Source organism: Theobroma cacao, chromosome 9 (genome assembly GCF_000208745.1).
Source record: "Theobroma cacao cultivar B97-61/B2 chromosome 9, Criollo_cocoa_genome_V2, whole genome shotgun sequence".
NCBI classification, from domain to species: Eukaryota; Viridiplantae; Streptophyta; class Magnoliopsida; order Malvales; family Malvaceae; genus Theobroma; species Theobroma cacao.
Genome location: NC_030858.1, coordinates 11557524 through 11575388, shown reverse-complemented (window position 1 = coordinate 11575388; position 17865 = coordinate 11557524). Strand labels below are relative to the sequence as shown.

The 17865-nt window shown below is 32.3% G+C and overlaps 1 protein-coding gene, 1 long non-coding RNA gene and 1 other non-coding gene across 3 annotated transcripts; 1 reads left to right on the top strand and 2 right to left on the bottom strand.

Moving 5' to 3' along the window:
- On the top strand, window positions 5130-6768 carry LOC18589215 (transcription factor MYB36). The gene is made up of 3 exons (XM_007014083.2): window positions 5130-5321; window positions 5432-5561; window positions 5772-6768. The coding sequence occupies exons 1-3, from the start codon at window positions 5186-5188 to the stop codon at window positions 6634-6636; spliced, it is 1131 nt and encodes a 376-aa protein (XP_007014145.2). The 5' UTR covers window positions 5130-5185; the 3' UTR covers window positions 6637-6768.
- TRNAF-GAA lies at window positions 8612-8684 on the bottom strand. The gene has a single exon. It is a non-coding gene; the product is annotated as a tRNA-Phe (tRNA).
- On the bottom strand, window positions 14308-15472 carry LOC108663406. The gene is made up of 3 exons (XR_001929386.1): window positions 15434-15472; window positions 14831-14904; window positions 14308-14447 (listed from the first exon to the last, which is right to left on the bottom strand). It is a non-coding gene; the product is annotated as an uncharacterized LOC108663406 (long non-coding RNA).

Here is a 17865-nt window from a genome sequence, read left to right as displayed (position 1 = left end):
CTATAATAACATATTATATCTTAATAGTTTAATCCAATAACCCAATATGTTAATTAATAATTTAAGAGACAAATAGAAAATAAGAAGAGAGCTAGAACACACAAAATAAAGAGGTAATTCATTTGAGTTTGAAAAATTATTTTCTCTTCTACTCGTATGCCCAAAGAGTGAGAGAGACTTTTTTTATAGTTCCATTCAGTCATATATATAAATGACACCATCATTCTTGTTAATGCGTATTTTTTTGTATGTTCAATGTTTTTTGAATTTTATTTAATTTTTTAAATGAATGATAATTGAATCATATTTAAAGGTCTCTTTAACTGTTTAATGTCTCTTTCTGTTTAACCGTTCTTTTGAAAATGCTCTAACTTTGCCCATGAGCATAGACATATACTTGTTCAGGACCGGTATGCATAGTTGTTTTGGATTTAAGATGCAGAATGCTTCATGGCTTTAGGTGGTTATATGTGGCATGTTTTGATTCTATCATGATTTTTGTGGCATTATGTGTTATGGAGTTATTATAATTTATTCATATGTGGACAAAGATGTGTTTATATTAGGTGTTTTCTTTTCCAATTCATTGTTCTGAATTGTGATGCTGCACAAATTTTTCCTATTCATGAAAGTAATTGTTTGTGTAAAAAAAAAAAATTGAATTAACTTGTATTTGCAACTTCATGAAAAAAATGCAAAGGGAAAATTTGTGAGCATGCACCAAAATGAAACAAGAAATCTGATAGAAGTGGATTTTTATTTTTTTTGGAGATATACATGGGAGAAATCCGAGAGATATAAGAGGACTAAAACCATCGACCCCATCCCTATCCCTCTTAAAGAGGAGAATCAATTGTTAAGCTAAATTAATTTGAATGTTATAAGAAGTAAAAGTTACAGCAATAATGTAGCTAACTAAATATGTATTAACGCTGGATTTGGCCATTGTGGCTTAGTTTGAGTACGCACACTGTGTTAAATGCATATGCATAGGTGATATAGGTCTAGTTTAGATCCTCAAAGGAGGGGTCAAAAAGCAAAATGGATGACCCAATCCCTAGAACATGAAGGCCTAAAAAATATCCATTAACTATCTGACACTGCTTCTCATAGGGATTGGGAAGAAACTTTAGATCTTTACAGAAATGAGGAATAATTTTGAGTTTATTACTCTAGAAAAAGCATTCGAACTTCAGTTCAGTTTGGAAGAAGGAACACTTTTTATTAAAATATGCAAACACTTTTCATTTTGAAATAGTAGACCCTTTCAATATAATAGAAAGATTCAATTCGTGATCATTTTCAACTACCAACAGATTTTATTGGTTAAAATTACATCTTCAACTCTCAATTTCCACAGGTTCAAGTTTTGTTGCTGCAATCTTTTGTATTTTGGCTAGCGTTTACCAGTTCAATTTTTGGATTATTTGAGATACTTTAATACAATACTTTGGCTTGGTAATTAACAAAAAAAAAAAAAAAAGCATTTGCAAGTCTTAATTTCCTGACTCTAAACCCTGTTTAAGATTGCTTTGTGTCTAAAGTATAGACTTATTTGCCTGGGCTACAAATGTTGATACTTTTTTTTTACCGACTAGTAAATCTTGCGAGCATTTCTTCGTTTTAGTATATATAGCGTTATCATTTACTGGTCCTATCGACCTTTTTGTATTTAATTACTGTGGCTAAAGGTGACAAGAAAATGCATCCAAAAGCTAAGATGAATACATCTGCTATTTGCATTAACCAATGCACCTCGAAACTATTTAATCAAGTTTTATTGAAATCTCAAACTACCCAATTCCCATATTGTTCCCAAAATGCAAGTAGCTTATCCATGAACTTGAATCAACAGTACAGGCAACAGAGCCAACCAAGAAGAAATTATTATCCAACAAACGAAAGTCAACCAACATTTTATAAGTATGTTATTATGTAAAATCAAAGTTAAGTGCCCTGGTCTAACTGATATACATATAGAAATCTTCACTAAAGCAACCAATTATTTTTGCACTTTGCATCAATCATTAATCCATATTATTATTGTAAGCAGCCAGTAATCATCCAAGCTTATCTTCTTCTCAAAGGAAACGCCCCCCCCACCCCCCCCCCCCCCCCTCCCCCACCCACCATCTTTACCAGCTCTCACTCAAGAGTCTTAAGCTTTGGTCTTATTGATGATGAAATGCAAGTGTATGTCAATGCATAGATTCTAGAGTTAAGGGAAAAGACAAGCAGAAACATGTTTTTTTTCCATCTCTAAAAGATCTGAGTCCAGATTCATTAAGATATTAGTATTTTAAGGGTGTGAGTTGCTTTTGAATTTTGATTGTTTTCCTCTTGTTATTTCTATGTAGTTGAGGTTCTGGACATCCTTTCTTTCTTCTCCTAGCTTAATAAAATCCCCAGGAAAATATTATAGTAAGGAACCCAAGGTCAATGAGTGGTGCTACTTCTAAAAGGTTTGAATACTCAATTCTCTTCCCTTTGGCATTTTCTTCCTTACTTTTTTTAAAGTATTGCCTTCGCCTATTTTTTTAATTAATTAGACAGCAACCCTAGCTAGCCAACTTGTAGTTGTAATAGTTAGGCCTTGATAAAATTATTAGTGCAATAATATCAACAGGCGTCAGGTTCTGGTAATATTCTGACTATTTACTTTTAACTGTGAGATGATACAATAAATTTGACCTTAACATTTTTCTTTTGTTTTAAATACAATTTGTCTTATTAAAATCCATTTTAGAAGAGCTTATTATATATTTTATATTTTTTATTGTATTCTTTAGCAATATTTTTTATTGTAATGCATGCATTACAACGCTTCAGTATAATATTTTAATAATAATTTCTCTTAAAGGTATATTTAGATTCTATTAATTAATTAGGTAATACTTATATATAGCTACTAAAGATGAAGAAATGCAAAAATAATATATATATAATACTATAATGTACTCTTTAAATTTCATAGTAAAAAATTTATATTATTGAAAATAGGTGAGTGAAATCTCAACTTAGTTGTATTCAAAAATTAATATGAACCGGTCTTAATTTATTTTTTCTATTGGCCAAAAGTAAATTATAATTTTAAGTAATCTAATAAGTACATCATAAAAAAAAGGAGAAACCCTTGCAACCTTGTGTGCAGTTGATTGCTTATTCTATACAAGTAGAGAAGCAAGATATATACCTTGATATTTAGACAATTACCATCAACAAAATCCTTTCTGAGACTTTTTATAACCATTTAATCAATACAATTGACTTTTTTTGAATAAAAAAAATCAACAAAAGCCTCAAAATACAAAAACAAGAAGCGGGAGAGACGAGGAACCATTTATCGGCTTTTTCTCTCGCATTGACAAAGTGCATAATGAAAGGGGAAAATATGTTTATAAAGTTTCACATGGCACTCTTTATAATTAGTCATCACCTGCGAGGATGATGTCTATGGCTTTGATGGACTTGGTTGCTTTTATAGGCATTTTTCTTCTATATGTCTGCGTACTTAGATTAGATTTCAATGGTAGCTAAGTTGTTTTCTATGACTATCATGTGTCCACCGTCTACCATGATTGACACTTGGAGAACAATAATAGTACGAAGAATGACGACATGGTTTGGGGTCGCTTGGTCATATTTTGGACTTGATTGTAGTCGCAAAAGCAGTTTCTAGCTAGATTGGCAACTGCTTTAATGTTTCCCAAGTGCAATTCACCCAAACATGTATATTTAGCATTGGAATTTGTAGTTTAAATGGTGTTTGAGGTCTCAAACACAGTTTCAAATGGGAACTAAGCTCACTGCATGCGTGGTGTCCAAAAAAGCATGATTTAAAATAATAATCACCTGGTTCAACTTTATATTGAATTTGTTTGGTTGTATATATGTTAGTTGTTGATTGATTTGTATGTTTAATGGTTTTTTATTATATGAGATGTAATATTTTATTTATAATTATAATCACTACTTATACATATAACTTTGTTAAAAAAAAAAAGAAATTCACTATGTGGTTCTATATCTAAGCAGCCATTCCAGCAGGGTGGCAAGGCTAGCCAGCTAATTCAAAGCAGTATTTTCACCGCATCAAGATTTTTTCTTTGACTTGAGGATGCCCGAAAAGGTGTTATAGCAATATGAGTTGGCTACACCTCTTAGCAAGTCTAAATCGGGTTGTAATTAAGCATATGCTATCAACTTTATTAGGTACTAAAAAATAATATGGAAAAATAAAATACTGCACATGTTTATCAAAAGAAGATGTATCTTGTACTTGCAAGTAAAATCAAGTGGATGGCAGAATATGTAAGAAAATGAAGTTTCTTTTTGTGGAACAATGAAAGTTGTTTTGCTTTACTTGGTGCAAGAAGAAAGAAAAGTTATTGTTTTGAGAAAAGGATCTTAGAAAAATGGTTGCCAGTCTCAAATCCTGAATTTGCCCAACACTGGTTTAATTACTGTCGTCATAGATTGTTACTTTTCCAACTAACCTACGTACCTTGCTCTCATAATAATATACCATTTGACCACAGATCTTAACAGTTGGCTGTCATTCCAAGAAAGTTCCCTGTACAAATCAATGATCAAATCATTCATGATACTTGGCCTCAATTCAAGTAGCTCTCTCTTTGTCTGTTGATGTAATTTGCATATAGCAGCCAATGATGTGTATTAATTAATTTCCCATATACAATAGTCCTCTAAGCATAGGTTAATAATGGAACAATTCAACGACATAGAAGACAAACTGAGAGAGAGAAGGCCTTTTTTTCGTCAAGCACCCGCAGCATATTGGGTCCATATAATAAACTAATGAAGCTGAGGAAAAAGCAGTGCAATTTAAAATGCTAAAGAAGAAGAAAATTTGTGATATACATTGTCTACTTGTACGAATAGTTTAATTACAGAATAGATGAGCAAACTAATCCAAAAAGGAAGAGAGAGAGAATAAGACCTTGCTCGAACCCTAGAGAGAAGAGAAATTGGGTTGAATAATGAGGGTGAGAGAGGGGGTAAGGTGTGAGACTTTTTGTCCTCGTAAAAGCCTCACGTCACACGCTAATTCTTACCTATAAATCTTGCTCTTTCCTTTCCCCATTTTCCCCAAACACCTAAGCAGCTTTTCCTTGCTATTCTTTTGCTTCAAGAGAGGAAAAGAAGAACACTTTTTTCGGACGAGATGGGTCGAGCTCCTTGCTGTGACAAAGCCAACGTGAAGAAAGGACCATGGTCACCTGAAGAAGATGCTAAGCTCAAGGCTTATATCGAGAAGTATGGCACTGGAGGCAATTGGATTGCTCTTCCTCAGAAAATTGGTACCTTCCCAACATAATTTTTCTTTTCTTGTTTCTACGGGGGAATTTATTTGCATGTTCCTAAAGATTGATTAGCTTGACCTTTTTTTTTTGTTGGGTAATAATCACAGGCCTCAAGAGATGTGGAAAGAGTTGCAGGCTCAGATGGCTGAATTATTTGAGACCAAACATTAAGCATGGAGGATTCTCTGAAGAAGAAGACAACATCATCTGCAGCCTCTATATAAGTATTGGAAGCAGGTACATATCTTCATTTTTTCCTCTCCCACTTTTATGCTTCGGTGGCTTGTCTTTTTCTTCTTTGTCCTCGATACCTTCACAAACATATATGCAAAACCTGCACCTTGTGCTTTCTTCCTAGCTAGGGTTTCTACAATTCTGCTTTTGTTATTGCTTTTTCATCTTTGCCGGTTGAGGGTGATATTGAACAGAATTGGCTCTACTTTTTAGGTGGTCCATAATTGCAGCCCAACTGCCTGGACGAACAGATAATGATATAAAAAACTACTGGAATACCAAACTGAAGAAGAAACTACTTGGGAGGCGCAAACAATCTAACATCAATAGGTTGTCGTCCTCGAATCAGGACCCCAACGAGGTCAATACTGCAAATGATAGTCAATTCTCACAGGGTTTGAGCAACTCAGCCTTGGAACGACTGCATCTCCACATGCAGCTTCAAAGTCTTCAGAATCCTTTCTCTTTCTACAACAACCCTGCTCTATGGCCTAAGATTCATCCCTTGCAAGAAAAGATGATCCAAAGCATCCAGTCCTCAAATGGAAGCCCTAACCTTCTTATGCAACCTCTTCTGCCAAACCCTCAACCTGAAAATGAACGAACTGCTGATTTCTATGACCAACCTACTGCAGCTTCTGTGGCACATCAGCAAGATTATCCAAAAAGCAGCAATACCAAGGGACTTGAATTGGATAACTCTTTGGATGGGATAACTACATCCGATGGCTCGGATCCCTTTGGTACCGGGAACAATTTGATGGACTCAGCCACCGTGCCAAAGGCAGATGGCCATCATCATGGAACAGCACAATCAAATGCGGCTGTTCAGCCAGTTTCAAACTTCCAGGCTGAGCTGGATGAGTTTCTAAATAACAAAACAGCTGGTTATGTACCACAGGAAGACCAAATGACTGAATTTGATTGCTTCAAGGAGATGAATGGTGCAAAGGACAGCCTGATTTGGTGGTCTAATGACTTTGATGCAAAATCAGCTTCTTCCAACTCTTGGGATTCAACTTCTGTGCTTCAATCCAGTGGAATGTTTCAAGATTATGAATTAGCGTATAATATGTAGCGAGAGAGAAAAAAAAAAAAAAGAATAGGGATTGGCTCAAGTTTATTTGTGGTGGACATAAGATGTGGAAGACTGGATTTCATACAGAGGTCTTGTAAATTGTGTGAATAATAAAAGTTAATTTCCTTCTCAGTGTCTTTGCCAAATCTGAATATGTATGGCTGTAAGTGCAGTTGCTTTACCTTCCTTGTAGAACTTCAAACAATAGTAATCTATTCTATGCTACTTGAGTATGGTGTGATAACCAATATAGCATCAGACTTAGTACGTTCATCTAGGGATTTTTTTTCTTCAAGAAAAAAACCATACACCAAGATCAATCACATGGCATACATTAATTTTTCCTGATAACAAAAGGTTATCTCATTTTGATTTCAGATATGCAAAATCATTAGAAGTTCGAAATGCTTCGAGACTACTGACAAAGGTCTTCCATGGAATATTCGAAAAAAATAGAATGAGTGGTTTTTCTGGCTCCGCTTTGGAAGAATCTACATGTTCATTTTTGATATTTATGTTGGGTTTATAGCATGATCAGCTCAAAGAAGATAAACATATGTCTTCATGGATATGGCAAATAAAACACGAGACAGACATCGTATTCAAGCGTGACTTACCATTTGTTATAAGACCTAAACATGTTTCTTGTTCTGTATATGTATGGAAATCTTTGAAATTTGCCTTTAAGTCTGTAGATCAAATAGTTACCAGGGCATGGAATGTTCCAAATAATCTTTAGAGTTTCTTGTTTCATGGAGAATCTCATGAAGTTAACCTAAAATCTTTTATCTAAGTTCCATGGATTCAAGTTTAACTTGAACGACTGCTATCCTTCATTAAAATAATTGAAATTCAAAGTTTACCAAATCTCCTCTCCCCATTCCTTATAGCAAAAGAAGAGAAATGTGTTAGAAGATCACACGGATTAAAAAGAAGAAATGAAATAAGCCGGTGCATTCCAAAAAGGAAAAAGGTAAATTAGAAGGAGCATGTGTTCATTCCCCCAAGCAAGAAATAATACACTTTGTAAAATAGGAGGGACCTACTACCCTAGCCTGGTTTGCGTTGCTGCATCATGTGCAGCAAGGTTTCAACTTTGAATAGAATAGATAAAACAATAAGCAAAGCCATTTGGAACTCTAGTGCAATGGCCTATTGTCTTGTTCCCTCTCTTCCAAGATTCCGTGGCGAGAATAACCTGATTCACATTCGCATTTCAAGGAGTTTGAGTGCCTTTCCTGCCTTTGGAAATATATATGGACAATATATCCATATTTAATTCAGTGGCGGAGCAAGGGCTAAGCTTTTTTTTTTTTTTCTCTTTTTTGGTGGTGTAGAAGCCAGAAAGTTACTGGGCACTTGAAAATTTACGCAAACAAGGTAGTTTAGAAATTTTATTTACTTTTTGGTCGGCAAACCATATAAATGAGATCACTGGAGCTCATAGTTTATTTCACCTTTGTACTGCCAATGACAGAGAAGAAAACAAACTGACTTGTTGCTTGCACAAGGAACATGCATCTTCCCCTAATAGCCTAGCTACTCCAAATGTGCATTGTTATTATGGATCTTTACAGTTTGTTTGAATAAAGGAAATGTTATAGGCTATCACACTTAATTTTTCAATAGTTGGAAGGCATGGGAATCTGCCAAGGGACCTCTAATTTTTAGATGTAATTAATGTTTTTATTACTATTTTAAAAAAGAAAAACTTTTATAAAAAAAAGGAGGCATGAATGTTTTACAAGTAATTAAAAATGAACTTCATGATATCTCACTTTTCTTCTTTTTAATATTCGTTTGATGAAACAATTGGGTTATGAGATGATGATTCATGAAAGCTGTTCTGTCCTTACTGATGTTCATATTACGGGGCGCTTCTCTGAGGCTAAAAGCTTGTGGGCCTACATTTTTTGTCCGCTTCTACTTTTTGACTTTTTAAAAGTCCAGAACAATGGGCTGGGCTACTGAGAAATGCGGTGAGCGTGGATCGAACACGCGACCTTCAGATCTTCAGTCTGACGCTCTCCCAACTGAGCTATCCCCGCTTGTTGATAACCTTTAGCTTAATTGTTTTATTCAAACAAGCCACCATGAAGGGTGATTAATTTTTGATTAAAATCAAATTAAACGAACAAAATTTTATTAATTTGGTTAATGATCTTTGTTGGTTCAATTAATTCACTTAGTTTCAATTTTGATTTTTTTTTTCCGAATAACTGAATTAACCACTATAAATGATCAATAAAAAAGCGGTGGTTCATGGAATCAAAGACTCTATCAACCGAGCTAAGACAACTTGTTTTGTTTAACTTGCTGTACATTAGCCTTTATAATTAAGCGTCCAAGTAAAGTTCCAATTAAGGAATAAACTTTTTATTGTGTTTATTAATCAAAATTTTAAAATAATCTTCCTATAATTAGCCCTTAACTACAAGTGTAATCCTATTATATTCATCATGTAATCAAAATATTTAATAAATTTTTTTCACTTCAATATCTTGACAAAAAATATAAAAGAGTTATGTATAACTTTAATCAATATGTAATTTAAAGTAATAACAAGAAAAAAAGTAAAGAAAATAATAGGAATATAAATTTTGGAGGAACTTTAAATTAGATTAATAAAGAACTAAATCATTTGAAAATCTTAAAAATCTTATTGAGCTTATACCAAATCAAATACTAACATTTTAAAAAAATTAGAGTGGATGATAAGTGAAAAAAAAACGAAAACACTTATTAATTAATTAGTACTTGTATAGTAGATGATCTTGTAATTAAACTGTTGATGGAAATTATGAATCAAGTTCTAAAAATTCAATTATTACTATTTATACTCTGCATTTTAATTTTAAAATAGATTATTTAGATCCTATTAATAAATTAAATTACCAAAATAGTTTCTTGTTGTGTCTTTTTTACTTTTCCTCTTTTTTCTTTTGTTATTGATAAATTTTTGTTGATACTTACTTTTGTCATTATAATCTACCTACTACTACTTTTTTTTTTAAAAAAAATTGAGATTGAAAAGTGAGGAATGAAAAAATAATAAAGAAATTTAGGGGAAAGATATGAAAAACTCAAAACATCGTTAATCTTTTGTTTAATTTAGATACTGAAAATTAAAATTTGATCTAAAACATAGTATTGCATACTTTCATAATAATTTGAAAAATTATAAATTTAAAATAAGAGTTTTGGTCTATAATTTGGAGGTCAAGAAGCACAACTTAATATGGTTAACATTTTAATGTATTTTCATTTATGTTTGTTGGAACATCTTTTTAATGTGTTTAACCATGTTTGTTGGAACTTTTTAATGTTATTAGGTGTTAGGTCAAAGATAATGAGTTATCTAAAAGAGGGGATGAATTGGATTTCTAAAATTTTTTTTCAATAAATTAAATTTACCATGAAGATATATCAAAAGTAAATTGATTAACAAATCAATGAGCAAGTAATAGAAAGCAAATGAAACTAATAGAAAGAGTTAAGGGCATGCTTGGTTGGGGGGAATGGAATAACCATTCCTCCCCTATTCTCATTCTTGAGATAAAACTGCATTTGGTTCAATGGAATGGCTATTCTTCAGAATAACCATTCCCAGAGAAGTCTGAATAGCCATTACCAAGGCCTTCCTTGGTAATAGCTATTCCAAACAGTTGGGAATATGAAAAGAAGTTGATTAGACAAATATGTCATTTTATAAAATAAAAAACTACCTTATAAAAAATACTAAACTTATTTTTTCTCTCTCTTCCTCACTCCTCTCTCTAAAGCACAAACAATACAAAATTTTTTACTTCATTTTCAAAAAAAGAGTAATGAAAATATTTAAATATTATTTAATATATTAATATTATTTCACTATAATAAATATTATAAAACATATTACTTAATATTATTATTTGAATATAATAAATGTAATAAAGAATATTATTAAGTATTATTTAAATTTAATAAAGAATATATTTTATGTTTTAATATTAAATATTATTTAATTATAATAAAAGGTTTAACTATGTTCTAATACAAAATATTATTAAATTATAATAAAAATATGTTTGTATTTTGATGAAAATATTATTTAATTATAGTATAAGTTATTTTGATTTTATTGCTCAGAATATTTTTATCTTTTAACAAAATAAATTCTTTAATTTTAATAAAGAGTATTTATTTCTTATCATAGTTTTTTTGTTTTTTAATTAAAAAATCTTTAAATTTTAATAAATGGTATTTTTATCATTTACCCATTATTCCTTAACCATTCTTAAAATTATTCCTGTCAACCAAATAATGGAATAAGTAATAATAGCAATTTCTATCCTATTTCATTCCCATGAAACAATCTACATAATAACTATTCTTCCTCTATTCTATGCTCTTGGAATGACTATTTTATTCCCATTCTATTCTTTTCAGTGAACCAAGCATGCTATAAGGGTAAAGAGAATTACAAAACTGATTTATAAAAGTTCAACCCTTTCTCTTAGTGACTACATCTTCTTTATACAATCCACTATTAATTTCCAATCAATACAAATACCCTTTCAAGGTTTAGATACGACCCTTTTTTCTCCCTTAACTTGTTAAGGAGTCTAATTCACTATTGATTTCCAATTAATACGAATACCTTTTCAAGGTTAAGATAGAATTTTCCTATCCTTTCAAGGCTAATATAGAATATCACTATCTTTTCAAGGTTAAGATAGATCATCTCTTAAAAAAAAAAAAAGATAGAACATCTCTACCTTTTCAAGGCTAAGGCATGATAAAAACTCTACTTTTTTAAAACTAAGATAAAACCTCTCCTATATTTCAAAGTGAAAGGCAAGAAGCATTTCAAAAATAAAAAAAAAGTGGAAAGCAAGAATACATTTAATATGTGGATATTACTTAGCGAGTACAAATTTTAAAGAGATAATGGCAATAAGACGAATAAAAAAAATTAAGAGTGAAAACTGTAATGAAATTTTGATCACTTAAATACTTAAATGCTTAGAAGAAGGATATAAATGCTTGCTTTTAGCTTGGTTTTTCTTTTTTTCTCTTCTTCATAAATCTCTTTACTTGCTCGTGTGTTTCTTTTCTTCGCTTTTCTTTTACATAAATGAGTTGAGGAAGAGTGAAGATCTTTTTATAATTAGAAAGAGTGTTAGAGCCCATGGAGATCATTAAATGATAAAGAAAGTCGATGCTTGGCTGAAAAATATGTTTAACAGTTATATGGGATTGATCCCTTCCTCATGGGATCAATCATCTCTTGCAGAGTTCGCAGTTATGTGAGTGGGGGATCAAATCGCCTTCCCAATAAAAAAAAATTTCTAAATCTAATATGCTAAAATAAGTCTCAAGCATGAACAACTTTTATGACATTGGCCACAAAAATAAAAAATTTTAGGATAAAATACCGACAGATCTTAAGTTTTAATTAGAATTTCACACGAGTCCATTAGTATGGAAAATGAATATTCTGTCTCAAAAATTATTTTTCGTTGGACACATAAATTGTTGGTGGGAAGGGGGGGTTTTATATGGAATTCAATAATAGGCAAAATTGGATTCAAGGCGAGCCTTTCAAATAGACGTCTATCTTTAAGACATATTTCGCCCTCACCACTCGGTATGCAAAGGGGAATAATGCGAATAGTCTTAAGGATACAATGAAGCCAACGTCTAACTTTCGTATTGCACTTACGAAGTAGATCGCTACATACACCCAAGGGCTTGCAAAGTTGTTTGGCTTTAGAACTGACTTTTTGCAGCTAGTAGATAATAAGGAATTCAGAATATCTTGAAGATGGTGGAAACTTTAGTGTTTATGTTTATAATAAAGCATAACACTTTTCTTGCTATTGCTCCTGCTTTGCTTCTGATTTTGGTGTGTCTTGGTGTGTTCTGGTGTTTCTTTTTTGTGTGTCTAAAATGGTTGGCACCAAGCCCTTTATATAGGCTTACAAGTGTCTTTTCTTCAAGGATACAACCTTTTCATAAAGACATCTCTTTGTCTAGAAAACATCTTTATGATTTTTGCCAACACAAATTTTAGATATAATTATTGTTTCAATAGTCATCTTATGAATAAATAACTATTCATCCTACAAATTATAACCTTTGAGTTATATCTTGAAACAATAACTATTCACTTTAACTTTTGAGCAATGGTGTCTTTTCAATCATGTCTCCTAACTTTTGGATATGATTTTTCAAGAGATATAACCATTCACATGAAAACATGTCTATATCTAATAGACACATTATGTCAATTTTTGTAACATAACTTTTGAGCTAATGATAGCTTTTCCATCATGTGAAATAACTTTTAATTTTGAAAATACACCAACAATCTCCCACCATTTTTAAAATTTCAAATACCAACAACTTTGGGAAACTTGTGCATAAATGAAGGTATCCTGCAGATTTGAACCTTCACTTAGTGAGTGTGGTTGGTTCTAGTCTGAATTGAGTGGTTGACCAAGCATTGAACCATTGATTCTTCATTGACAAGTCGGGCCACTAAACACACACAAGCTTCCTTGCTCACATTGTATCTAGTTTTGCCAACACGTTTATGGCCATGTGTTTTGCATCCATTCATGAGTGTTGTCAAAGTCAAGCCTTTAACTCCTAGAAGCGGCCGCACTTTCACTCATATAGGTAGCCCCCATCGAAAGTACCCTGTAATTATAGTACTTCAACATATACATTGTCACGACCCGAAACTCCCATCGAGCCCGTGACAATCACCGCGAAGTTTTATCAGACATTATTTACCCCGAATGCTGACCGAAACCTCGCAAGGCTTTCGGATCAGTTTTCTTACCTCCCTTATGATCGACAGTAATTAAAATCGTGTTTTGAAATGATATGGACCATTTTCTCATCCAAAAACAATGAAAATTTATTTTTGTCTCACAGGGATATTTTAGTCATTTTTCATCGAAAATCTCAAAACTTGCTAAAAATATAGTAAATAAGCAGAAAATATATATTTAGTGATTTAAAAACAAATTAAGTATCTAAAATGTTCATTTGAAGTAAAAATTTGACCATTTGAATATAATAAAAATATTCAATAAAACAAACTATTTTCTTGTAAAATAATTTTTATAAAGCTATCGATAAATAATTCTTATAGCGTAAAAGTTAATTATATTCATATATACTATAAAGCAAATAACCAAAGCATAAAATTACTTTTACAACGACACGTGAGCCCACATCTAACCAAAATGCATCAGAAGCTGAAAACCTATAGCTTTTGCTTATTCAAGTCCAAATGAAGGTCCCTGTCAAAGTCAGCTAACTATGGAATTTTCTGACCCTGAAATGTGAGGAAATGAGGGTGGTGAGATTATAAAATCCCAGTGAGTAAACAATTACCATCAAAAGCATCTAAAGCCGAGTAGATGGAGACAATATAAAAACGTTATATCTTAATAATGTTCATAACGTAAAATTCGTTTCAATCTATACCAAACAATTTCTTTTCGTCAAAATTTCTCGGCTTATGAATTTCTTAAACTTGGCCCCTACCAGAATCATTTTCGCGAGTACCTTCATCAAGGTATCCCACTGAGACCACCAAGGCTGTTAAATGTCCCATACCCATAAACATGTTTTTGCATCTGACATACAACCGTTCCTTGGCGTTGGTTGAGTCTCACTCTCACGTGGTGGCCCGAACGTGAGGTGCACTCAAATCTTACCTCAGGAAATACTTCATCCAACATCTCCCCTCGGAGGTAGGTATATAATTAGGTTACCGTGCCCCTCTCACAGGCAGTCCACGGAAACCCCCACCACTGTAGTGACCGTTTAATATACCACCAGACCAATAAAATTTTCAGTAGCATAATATGGCAAATAAAATGTAATCCAGTCTACCGAGACTAATCCAAAACTGTTCATATATTTCATGCCAACCCCAAAAATTTAGCCATCATGTTACCATAGTGTCATAAGCCACAATTTCAATAACATATAAAATCATAAATTCAACACAGTCTCCATATACTCAATTTTCCCAAAACAAGATTTGATTTCAAAACCAGTATAAATATTATTTTTATTAAAAACCATTTTAATTGGAAAACATAATATTTTATAATTTAAACTCACCATTCAATAAAAGCATCAAACAAATATAATTACTCTAGATATTTAAGACGATAAATTGGTCACTCACAGTATTAGGAGTAGAAATACTCCTATTTTCAATCCGCAGGTACAGTCTTTTACCCGTATCTAATGGCTCACCACCTAGCCATAATCCATGACACATATTCCAATTAAATTGTGTCTAACAATCATAAGCTATTTTAGGCTCGATATATATATGCATGATATGAAATGAAAAAAATGCACGGGTAGCCATCTAGACTCGGTATTGGCCTAAGTCGATTTTTCATCCGATAAATTGGCCAATGCATCCAATTTCACTCCAACTTGTTCCATTTCATTTCCAATCCCTAAATTCACCAAAAACTATTATTTTTTAATCAAATCACCTAGAATAACATCCCATTCTTCCTCATTATTCACTTAAAGAATTTGGTTATTGATGGGCACCAAACCTTTGGTGGTTTTCTTCACTTGTTTTCATGCTACACATCATTAATCACCTAAAAACACTAACATACCTAAAAATCAAACCAATCCAAGATCATTCTCTCTCCATACCCATTTTGACCAGCCATGAATTCACCATGAAAGCATGTTTTTCAACCATGGAAATTAAGGGAAAATGCATGGATAAGGTAAATCACTAGCAAAATCAAAGAAATTTTACCTTTGCTTGATCAAATCCTTGAATTCCAACACTTTCTCTTTGATTTTTCCCACCTAAGGTTTGTTCTTCCTTGGTTTCTCTTCTCTTCTGGTTTGGCCAACCACTATGGGAGAAATGGGCTGATTTTTATGCCTTTTTATAAAGAAACAATAAAATAATAAAAGCATGACACATGGCATTTCCTTATTGGTTCAAATTTTAAATATTTGACGTTTAATTCTTTAATTCTCCACCCCACATTTCTCATGTTTATCCATTTCCATAATGAATAAAATCCCTTGGTCTTGACAAGTGTCGGGGGTGAAAATTTACAGTTTTGCCCCCGAGGTGGCAAAATTACCATTTTGCCCCTATACTCTAAATTATACCGAAATTAAAATTTTTCACTTCTAAACCTCAAATCATACTCCAACACTCAAATCATACTCCAATAAGTCAAATGGGATAAAAAGTATCTTTTTTAAAAATTCTCATTTTGTTCCCAGGTGGTAAATGACCATTTTGCTCCTAGATAGTGAAAAATCCGGTTTGACTCCAAATTGATCATCGAACTCCAAATTACCATTTTGAGTCATCCCTGAACTGTGAAACTCTTAATTTCACCTTAAAATTCCTATTTGAACTAGTTCGAGGCTTAATCGACTTAATGGTACCATTAGGGGCAATATCATCTTTTAACGATTTTTCGAACTTCCTAAATATGCAAACATTCTATTGAGCATGTAAATGACGTCGTAATTATTTTATAGAACAGGGTTTGACATACATGTTATGGGTCTATTAAGAACTTTCCGTTCAGCCTTACCTTACACATTACGGGAACCAAGCACTATACACCTTGGGATGGAAAATATAATTTAGTGCTTGCAACCACCGTGTGGTAGAATGGTTAGTACCCTATCATAACGTGCTGGGTCTGGGAACCTGACTGCTAGTCGTGGAGTGATTTGGGAGTAATATAACTAGGAGTCACCGCCAATCGTCTTTTTTAGGTGCGATTGGCCACCCTATTTTATTCTTATTCAATGAAATCCTAAGTTAATTCTAAGTTCGTCGAAAGAACGATAAACTAGTCTACATATCTTTTAGATTTGGGTTCGGGAGTACGGTTATGCATAGGGAAGGGTTAGCACCCCCGTGACGCCTGTTCCACGAACGACACCATTTAATCATATATTATCTTGACCCATTCTTATGTTTTCTTAATTATTATTTATTTATTTCATCTTTTATTAGAATATTTTATTTCATTTTTTACGGGTTTAACATGTAGATGATGCAATTGTGAAATGCATGACATAAAATCGGGATAATGCCAAACGAAAATCTTTTATTAAGTGTATTTTCTGAATGCTTCCATCATATTGGTGGGATCCGGTAGTATTCTCTCACCTAGGGAAATACCTTAGCAATTCGTTTTTGCAAGTTTACTAGGCAGATCCCATCATCGGGATAGTCATTTGTGAGTAAAAAAAAAAAATAGTGTTTTCATGAATGCAAATCCTAATACGGGTAGAAGCCTTTTATTAAAAATATTTCTCCGAACCCTCATATCGTATTGGTGGAGCTCGAAGGTATCTTTTCACCTAGGGAGTTTACAGATGAAACTCGCCTTCGCAAGCTTTCTCGGAAAGTCCCATAATCAGAGCTTATACTCGCATACAGAATATATCTATATGCCATGACATTCTACAACGCAACTATGACACATGTTATGCTTATGAAATTCATTATTTTATTCTTGAGTCCTCATGTATCCTTCTTTATTTCCTTTAGACTTCCCTTTTCTATTATTTTTCTTTATAAATATGTATATCATGGATTATAAATATGTTCATGTGTTATTTAAGTGTATACTTAGTAAGACAATTTATTTCATAATTATATACAATTTTGATTCAATGTCACCCTTTTTATTATATATTTTGTTCACCTAGTGTTTACCATAAGTGCACTCATTATTATGAATTTCCATTATTAAATATCTTAATATTTAATTAGTATTATCTTGTAATTTTTATATTTATCTTTTGACAAGCATATGCTATTTGTTCTTTTATGTTTAATATATTCATTTCTATATTTTGACTAACTTATTGTATAATAATTTTTTTGCCTAAAAATTAAAAACACTGGGATTTTAGAATTAGGACCGTCCCATCATACTTGAAATATCCCATACTTTGATATAGTGATAAATAAAGTTGATCGAATGCAAATTGAGGTCAATTAAAATGTTTAAAAGTGATAAAAGACGAAAGGAGTAGTTTAGGATAAAATATTTCGCAAGTGAGAAAATAACAATAAAATAATAATAATTTTATCAGAGGAGAATTTGTGAGATAAAAGGCAATTCAGAAGTCAAGTGAGGCATAATAAGGTATTTCAAGTACCAAGGAGACAAGATAAAATTTTTAAAATATTAATATTTA